This window comes from Ammospiza caudacuta, chromosome 14, assembly GCF_027887145.1.
Source record: "Ammospiza caudacuta isolate bAmmCau1 chromosome 14, bAmmCau1.pri, whole genome shotgun sequence".
NCBI lineage: Eukaryota > Metazoa > Chordata > Aves > Passeriformes > Passerellidae > Ammospiza > Ammospiza caudacuta.
The window spans coordinates 15,107,137-15,116,794 of NC_080606.1; the positions used below are offsets into that span (position 1 = coordinate 15,107,137).

The 9,658-nt window shown below is 49.5% G+C and overlaps 1 protein-coding gene across 1 annotated transcript; it reads left to right on the forward strand.

Annotated features, from left to right (window-relative positions):
• Positions 1 to 314: 314 nt before the first annotated feature.
• Positions 315 to 8,927, forward strand: LOC131563967 (putative P2Y purinoceptor 10). The gene is made up of 2 exons (XM_058814210.1): positions 315 to 539; positions 6,070 to 8,927. The coding sequence occupies exon 2, from the start codon at positions 6,072 to 6,074 to the stop codon at positions 7,092 to 7,094; it is 1,023 nt and encodes a 340-aa protein (XP_058670193.1). The 5' UTR covers positions 315 to 539; positions 6,070 to 6,071; the 3' UTR covers positions 7,095 to 8,927.
• The last annotated feature ends 731 nt before the right edge of the window (positions 8,928 to 9,658 follow it).

The window sequence follows — 9,658 nt, forward strand, 5'->3', positions numbered from 1 at the left end:
TTGGGAAGTCAGACCTCATCTGCAGGAGGATTGAGCTGGAGCAGAGCACCCAGCGGGTCCTCAGCCCCAGGGGCAGGAGGGGACAGCAGGGACAGCTGCCAGGCAGGAGCAGGCAGAAACCTCGGGAGCATTTCCATGGTCTGCTCAGAGTTGTGCTTGGAGAGGAGGAAGAGCTGGAGGGAAGGAAGAGTTGGAGAGGAGGAAGAGTTGGAGAGGAGGAAGGGGTGCCCTGCACCCAACTCCACTTGGAATTTTCCCAGTGGGTGCTGAGCCAACCCAGCAGAGCTGCAGGACAGCAAACACCTGGGACAAAGGCACGTAACCCCATTCTGGGGTCACTGTGGGGACATCTGACCAGGACTGAGCTGGCAGGGCTGGGAGCAGGGCTGGAGCCACATCTGAGCACCAGCAAAAGCAGCACCTTTTGTGGCACGTTGTGATGTCACACAGGTCCCCTTGCTGGTGTAAACAGTGGTGCAGGGGACATTTCACTTCCTCCTGAGCACTCGGCTGCACTGAGCACAGCTCTGCTTGCCAAGGTAAGGCTGCTTTGAACGCTCTCCTTGGGATCTAGAACCGTGCTGCCTCCTGCAGAAACGTCCCTTTCTTTCCTCAGGCTTTTCCTTGGGGGGTGGCTCTTGCCAGGAGGAGATTTGTGGCACTTGGAGCCCTGCAGCAGCAGCAGCAGCAGCCGCTGCTCTCCTTGTGTGCCAATGCTCTGGGTGAACACATGGAGGAGTTCAAACAGCGGCTGCTGCGCCTGCAAAAACAAATGTCAGGCGTGGGCAATTAGCGGCGCTCCAACTGTTCTCCAGTGTCATTAGCAGGGATAATTTCTGTCTCTTGCCTGATTCCTCTGGGAATATATTTTATTTTAAAGTCATACTTGACAGTAAGGGTAAAACGCAAATCTGTTTTTTGCAATGGGGATTTATATTGCCATAAAATAAAATCCATGTGCTGCCCATCTTTGTGCCATCTGAGGCTCTGTGAGTGAGCAGCAACAGGAGGAAATTGATAATAGTGTGGGGACATGAGATGACAAAAATAGCAGGATTGCTTGGACTTGCTTTTGCTAATGAGAATCCTGAGGCGGTTTTCATTCCTAATTCAGGCTGTAGTCTGGATTAAAACTTGACTTCATGGGCTGAAGGTTTTAAACTTAACTTCATGGGCTGAAGGCTTCAAATTTGACTTCATGGTCTGCAGGTTTGCAGCTGTTCTTTGCAAAAGGTGCATTTCTGCTGACTTTGCTTTCACTTGCACCAGCAGCTCAGCTCTGCTGGGAGCCCAGCAAACAGCCCACAGGGTGGTCACAGACAGGATGTAGAGTGGGTGGCCCCTGAATCCAGGATTTCTGCACGTAGATCAAGAGGGAATCTCACAGAAGGTGAGTCAGGATGTCAGGATCTGCAGGAGGGGATTCTGAGCAGGATGGAGCAGCAGCTGTGCAGGGACAGTGGCGTTCTTTTCAAGGGCATATTTTTGGTGTCAAGTAAAAGTGCAGGGACTTTGGCCCCAGTGCCAGCATCATCAGCCATGGGAATTCCATCCATGAGGGAAGTGCATCTGTGGGATAGCCCTTGCCCAGCCTGGAGCCAGCACCCTGAGGGGGCTGTTGCTGTCTCTGCTGGAGCAGCAGGAAGGAGCTCCACCAGTGCTGCAAAACGAAAATACAGCAGTCAGCCCAGACATGCTCTTTTTCTGTGAAAGAGAAGCCAAAAAAGCACCTTTAACTGTAAAATGTTTCACCTCGAGCACAGAGGTTTCACTTTGGTGTCATGGCTGTGCACTGAGGGCAGAGTGTGGAGCTGTTTGTGCCCCAATCAAATCAACCTGGCTCTGATGGGCACCTCAGACAGATCCAGGGCTCTGGAATGACATCCCTGTGCTTCTCAGCCTATCCAGATGAACATCTTTTGCCTAGGAATGCTATGCTTATTTTCCAAAGCTCCAGTAATAACATGCTCACTTCTTGTATCCTTATTGCAACAGCATCAGGGATGCAGAATCTCACAAAAATATAAAAAATAGTGGTTGGATCTCAGTGTGTTTATTTGATACTTTTTTTTTTTAAAAAGAATAATTTTCTGATAGCAATATTGCAGTGGGAACCACCTCTCTGCAGGATGTCAATGAGCACTGATAAAATCCACTGGAGATTTCAGTTTTCTGCAGCCCCTGCTGCACACCCACCATACAGCAAAGGACTTTGGAAATGTAATTTTAGGCCCCTCAGTGGTATCTTTTGTGCACAAGTGGGAAGAGAAGGGGTTGGTGTGGGATTAAGCCTCAGTCTGAGCCCCAGTGAGAGGAAAGGCAGAAATGCAGTAATTTTGTGGTGCACTCTGTATGTGTGGGTGCATTTTGATTAAAAAGATGGTTTAGTCTTGTTATGTTTTTATGGTTTTGTAATGAAATTCTTAATCCTCAGAAAGGCCCTGCTGATGAGGCAGCAGACACCACCCCATGCATATTAATTGTGGTAATGTATTAATTGTGTGCACTGCCAGCCTGCATCAAGTAACCCTGCTCAGACCCTGAGTTCCCTGAATGCAGAGAGGCATTTTCTGACTCCAGGGTACCCACCTCTGTTCCCAGTCTCTAAGTTAGATCTGCTGGGGTGGTGGACATCACCTGCAGGATGGGTGTTATAACCTCCTGGCTCCAGGGTTCACCACAGCTCAATGATCTCCACCAAAGTGCAGCTTTTCAGGATTCTTCTACCTGCAAATTGAATCATAGAATCATTAGGTTGGAAAAGACTTTTAAAGATCATCAGGAAAGATACCAGCAACCAGGTCCACTCCTGGGAACATTTTTTTTCCTAATATCAGTTATTCAGCAACACTGGATATTTTCAGTTTGGGTTCTTCCTAAATGATGGCAAGGTGGACTTATGAGAGCTCCCACTGCTGCCACTCAGACAACACTTGGGGGTGAGAAAAATAGCTTAAAGAGAGCCAAGAAATGAGATTTGAATGAACTCTGACACCTTGTGGACAATTGGCAGATGAAGGTGATGGATGAGGGGGAAGCTCTCCATGCCCTGGGCAGGGTTTGTCCCACCAGAGAGGCAAGCTGAGCTCTGGGATGGAGTGTGTGCCCTCAGCATCACCCTCATGCTCCAGGGACACATGCTGGACACAGCAGTTTGCCCTAAAACCTCTGGTCAGAGCCCAGTTTGAGTCAGCAGACCATCACCCCATCACCCCAATTGTCCTTAGTGTCACATGAGACCTAAGTCACAGAATCACAGAATATTCTGGGTTGGAAGGGACTCAATAAGACCTAGCTGTATTTAAGAACCTTGATAAGCAAATTGGCTGCTGTTACTCATTGGACTGAAGAACAAGCACACACTGGCCAGCATTTAATTAGATAATCAATTATAAAAATGTCTTTAAAATATTTTTGCAGTTGTACCTAATCCTGTGTGGTTTTAATGGTCACCCACCAGCTGTGTCTGGAGGAGCAGCAGACCAGACCTTCCAGGCTTGGTATCCAAGGAAAACCAGGCATATTAGGACTTGGAAAATGGTTTCTTGGCCAAGGGAGAGGTGACCTGAAGGAACAGAAGGTGCAGTGGGTGTGCTTTTACCAGAGACAAGGCCATGGCCAGCTGGACAGCAGCTGGAAAGGGATGAAACCTCTGGAGCAGCAGAAATTCACAGGTCTCCCAGGAAATGGGATGTAACCCACTGTGAGGGGAGGAACAGCCCCGTGCTCAGCTCCAGTCCCTGTTCACTCCCTGTCCTGGCAACTCCCAGATGGAGAGCAGGAGGCCTCCATTGCTGCTTCTCGGGGCAGATAAATCCATGAGCCAGATGAATCTTTTTTCTGTGTTTCTGTCACACTTCAAGCCTCTTCCCTCCTCATGGGCCTGTTTTGGCCTTGTGGCAGGAGCAAGGCTGTGGTGTCCTGGGATGGGGAACATGGAGCAGAGCATCCTATCCCAGAGATGTGTGTGGGGAGGGGGATTGTGTGTGGAGCTGGGGGAACAAAAGCAGCTCTGAGGGCCTGGGATCCAGCAGCAATGAGGACTGGGATCCAGTAGCTCTGAGGGCTGGGATCCAGCAGCAATGAGGGCTTTGGGATCCAGTAGCTCTGAGGGCTGGGATCCAGCAGCAATGAGGGCTTTGGGATCCAGTAGCTCTGAGGGCTCGGGATCCAGTAGCTCTGAGGGCTGGGATCCAGCAGCAATGAGGGCTTTGGGATCCAGTAGCTCTGAGGGCTCGGGATCCAGCAGCTCTGAGGGCTGGGATCCAGCAGCTCTGAGTGGTGGGATCCAGCAGTGATGGGGGCTGGGATCCAGCAGCTCTGAGTGCCTGGGATCCATCAGCAATGAGCACCTGGGATCCAGCAGCTCTGAGGGCTTTGGGATCCAGCAGTGATGAGGGCTGGGATCCAGCAGCTCTGAGGGCTTGGGATCCAGCAGCGATGAGAGCTCAGAATCCAGCAGCTCTGAGGGCTTGGGGTCCAGCATCTTGGTGAAGGAAGGGGATGAGCCAGAGAGCTTCCCAAAAGCAGCACTTTCCTGATGCTTGGAGCAGCTGGAGCTGCTAAAGCTGAGACTGCTTTAGCAGGGGATAAACACACAGACCTTGCTTTTTGAAGGCAGTGGGAATGTGAGAGGGAAGCTGAGAAAGAAAGGCAAGAATCTGTTTGAGGTTACAAGGCCCTGCTCACTGCCCGTGCCGCATGTGGGACCTTGTCATGTCTGGGCGTTTTGGGGGCTGAATCCCAACCCTTCCATGGCATTCTGGACAGAGTCTGGATGAGCTGCCAAATGTAAGCACCACAATGATTAAGAGGCTGAAAACCCAGCAATTTGTGCTCTGTGTCAGTGAGAGCTCTAAACTCAACTCTTTTGGTAACATGAAGGAAAAAGCTTCAGTAACAGAGTAGGAGTTACTAATTTCTACCTACAGAGACAGTTTTTCTGGCGAATGTCCCTTGCAGGAAATGAGTCAGAGGAGTGAATCAGTGTCTGCAGTGCCATATGAAGCTGATTTTCAACTTTAACCGTTATAGTCAACATGGGAGGGAATCACTGTAGAGAGAATTATAACCCTGGGAGGAAACCCCCAATAAACCCCAGCTCCTGCCTGTGTTGCCTTGCTGAGGATGAGTTACCAAACTTACTGGTCCTGGTTACAAAAGCTGGCAAGAGAAAAGTGGCCCAACAGTTCAACACGTGGCATCTTGCTGATGGCTGGAGACAGAAATTGGCAGTATCTAAAAAGTAAAATTATCTGACGGAAAAAAGAGTCAGACTGAGGCTGCCATGGTGATGAGAAATAGAAGCTGGTGGCGTGACCAGGTCTCTGTGTGTTCCATCAGCTTAAATACATTAACAGAACACTTCAGGAGCACTGGCTGTGTTCACAACAGTCACATTTTCCAAGTCCACTCCCTGCTACCCTTTTGCATGTGGTTTGTGCCTGTAATGCCAGAGAAAGTGGGTCCATGAGGTCCTCTGAAGGGCTTGGAGGCCTGTCCCCCACATAATGCCCAACACAGCCCAACATATCCCTGGAAGTGCTCAAGGCCAAGCTGGATGGGGCTTGGAGCAGCCTGGTATAGTGGAAGGCATCCCTGCCCATGGCAGAGGGTGGGACTGGATGGGCTTTAAGGTCCTTTCCAACCCAAACCATTCCATGATTCAGTGCTTGGCACCCACACTCTGAGCGCTGGGCCATGACCATGATGGAGGCTGGGATATGCCACTTTCATCCATGTATTCCTGCCTTGCTCCCAGAGACCAAACCGCAGGAGACCTTGAAGACATGGCCAAAGGAGGGATGAGCAGCTTTTCTGCTGCCCCATTATTAGTGTGGCACAGCTTCACTTGTGCTCCTGGGACTGACGCACCAGGAATGGTCTCCCACGCCTGAGGGAACAGTGGGATCTCTGACAGGGCAGATCTGAACATGATTCCAGGATGTTTCATGCAGACAACATTCCCAAACCTCTGCTTTTGCTAAACAGCCAAATGGGAAATGCAGACATGAGCACTGACAACTCTTGCAGAGCCTTTGCCTTCACATCCCGTTTTTGTCTCCACAGGCATGATCCACCCACCCTACACCATCCCAGCCTCTTCCAGCAACCCAGTCATGACCCAGAGCAACCAGAGCTGCTCCCATCAGGACCTCCCCTTCAAGAGCATCCTCTATGCCACCACCTACACCCTCATCTTCATCCCGGGGCTCCTGGCCAACAGCGCTGCCCTGTGGGTCCTGTGCCGGTTCCTCAGCAGGAAGAGCAAAGCCGTCATCTTCATGATCAACCTGGCCGTGGCCGACCTGGCTCACGTCCTCTCACTTCCTCTGCGCATCTACTACTACATCAACCACATCTGGCCATTTGGGGATGTCCTGTGCTTGCTCTGCTTCTACCTGAAGTACCTCAACATGTACGCCAGCATCTGCTTCCTCACCTGTATCAGCATCCAGCGCTACTTCTTTCTGTACCACCCCTTCCAAGCCAAGAGCTGGAAGCGCCGCTACGACGTGGCCATCAGCGCCCTGGTCTGGCTCGTGGTGGGTGCTCTCTGTGTGCCCTTCCCCATCATGAGGAGCCACGGGCTGGGTGCCAACACCACCAGCTGCTTTGCTGACCTGCAGGTGAAGCCGATCGACAGCAAGGTGGGAACGGTGCTGATGACCGGCGCTGCTGAGCTCCTGGGCTTTGTGGGCCCACTCGTCATCATCTTATTCTGCACATGGAAAACAAGAGACTCCATCCGGGGCTTCCATGTCCCAGAGGAAAACAGCGGGGAAAGGAGGAAGGCCCTCAGGATGGTTTCCATGTGTGCCGTTGTGTTCTGTGTGTGTTTTGCTCCCTATCACATTAACTTCTTCTTCTACATGTTGGTGAAGGAGAATGTCATCACTGACTGCCTCCTGAGCACCATCACGCTCTACACCCAGCCCTTCTGCCTGAGCCTCGCCAGCTTCGACTGCTGCTTGGATCCCATCATCTATTTCTTCATGACTTCTGAGTTCCAGGAACAGATTTCCAGGCACAGCAGCATGGCCATCCGGAGCCGGCTCATGAGCAAAGAGAGCGCCTCGTCAATGAGGGAGTGACAAGAAAGCCACTTGGAAGAAGCTGAGGTATTTCATGTGAAATCTGATACTGGTCTGGGATACTCCATTACCAGCTCTTTTGTGAAAGGTCCTGCAGGTTTGTACAAGGGAGTTTTGTGGTAGTGTAAATTTTCCAGTATATAGAAGATAAATCCTTGTCTAAGACTGATGTGTTGGAATCTGGTGAGTGACCCAATTGATGTGACTGTCCCCCTCCCTGTGCCACCCACACCTGGCCTCACTGGACTACAGAATACACAGGAGGAAGTGAAAAAACTTTTACTGGGAAATGGTGGAAAAGTCCCAGGCTTTTCTTCTATTTTCCCAGGCTCTGTGATCAAGCCAGAGACAATCACGCATTCATACACTGACATCTGCTGAAGGATCTTCTCTGGGAAAACCACACCAGAACCTAGAACTGGCCAGTAGCAACCAAAGGACATTGTGGTTTGTGCAGTGGGGGCTGTGGACAGGTGAAGGTAGTTTCCATGTGTTCCTGGGTTTGGTGCATCCCACTGGTCACCAGTGACCTCTGCTCCCCCTTTCCACACTCACCCTCCTGCTCTGCTCCTCCTTTCCCTCCTCACCCAGCTCTGTTTGCTCCCTAATCGCTGACACATCCCACAACTCGCACCTGCAGCTGGTGTAACACCCTCTGCAAGGCAAATTCTCCTCAAACACCCAGAGAGTGGCACCTTCCCTTGCTCCAGGTGACTTTCTTCCTCTCCAAGATGGCAAGGTGAACATGGGCAGGTGGCTTTTGCCTTTAGACTCCTTGGGGCAGGACCATGGTGGTTCTGGGATCAGTGCAGGTGGGTTTGATGGTGCTGGTGGTACCACTCAGGTTCTCACTCTCTTCTATTTGTGGTCCAGAGGTACCTGAGATGAATCTGCCCCAAAAAAGCTCAGCTCAATCTGTTCAGTTGATGCATCTAGTAAAAAAGAGAAGAGTCCTTGCCAAGATGATTTCACTGATAGGCCAGAAGTTAAGTTCATAAACTATTGTGATTTTTTTTCCATCAGGTCCTGTCATGATCATAATGTTTACATTTTTAGGTAGCTATGCAAAGCAGTGACAAGGAATGATTAATTTACCCTTTATTTTTAAATTAGTTACAGGTCTTCAGCCGAGTGCCCTCACTCTGTTACTTCAAGGGTATCTCGTGATACCTGGGGATGGATTTGGCTGAATAGTGACCAATTTATTGCCTTTGGAAATCAGTATATTTTCAAAAGAATGTGAACAATTTGTACAGTCTTGCAACAGTTGCTACAAAACCAGAAGAAATACCAGAAACACTTGCTATGCATATTTTAACTCCAACTATTCAATTCCAGTGAGTAAATGTAGCTCAGCTAAATATTTTCTGTATGTTGTGTTTTCCTATTTCTCTGTTTTGCAAAATAAATGAAAAAAAAGTGGGTGGGCAGGAAAGCCAAGAATCAGGGTTTAAACAACCATTTCCCTCTAAAAGGCAGTGGCACTGATTAAACACAATAAGCTGTCATAGTTCTCCTCCCAGGTGTGAGAAGTTGACTTTGGGCCAAGTAGGATGCACTGGGGTCGATGGAAATGTTCTCTCTGATGCCACTGACACAATAAATGTTTGCACACTGCAAGGAGTCCCCTTCCAAAGGGATGGATGCTCACGGGCAGAGTTGACCTCACACAACTCAATTGTTGTCAGTTCAGCAGTCTCTCATAAGCTACACTCTGTATAAAGCTGTCAGAGAAGGAGAGTTCAGTTTCAGTGCTTGTTTTGAGGATTTTTATAGACCTTGCTCAGCCTCAGCATGACTGGGAGCTGTTTCCTGTCCCTTCACTTTCGCACCCTCTCCCTTGATCAGCTTGTGAAAACAAGCTGAGGGCACTTACGGGAACTCTGTAGCTCCTTCTGTGGGTTTTACTTCCCAAGAACTGATGCTCAAAAAAAAAAAAAAAAAACCAAAATAAAAGCTGTTTTGCAAACATCAGCTGAGTTTTGTAGTATCACTGGTACCTGGAAAACTGCGTGGGATCAGCTCCTCCTGGGATCAGGGTTCAAATGAAGGAGCACAACTTCTATTAGTCTTAAACTGATTTGTTGCTTGTTTCCACTCTGAATAGTGGTTATTTAATAATTTTTGAATCTACCACATTTCTATTAGATCTAGAAGTATTTTGAGCATGGGAAGGTATCCTAGGTAGTGGGAGATGGACAAGGCATGGGAATACCTGCTCCAGCTGCTGTGTGTCCAGGAGTGACAGTGGCTCTCCTGCCCATAACCTTAGCAAGGATTTGATGTCTCCATCAGAGATAACTTTCTCCATCTCCATGATTGCATCCCCAAGCACCTCAGCTCCCCACATTTTCCTGCCTCACTCACCCTCTGAACTCCCTTAGGTTCCCCAAAACTCTCCTTTTCCATATTGCAGCTGCAAGCTGTGAGGAAAAGTCCCATTCACCACTTTCAATCCTGTGGTGTGCAGGGGATCAGATAACTCTGACTGAAAGTCTCTTCTGGTGTGGGGGAAAGTGCCCTGGTTTTGGCTGGGGTAGAACTAAACCACCTCTATGGGGTTC

Excerpts from the sequence above, each read along its gene's own strand:
- LOC131563967 (XM_058814210.1), top strand. The coding sequence starts at position 6,072 with ATGATCCACCCACCCTACACCATCCCAGCCTCTTCCAGCAACCCAGTC.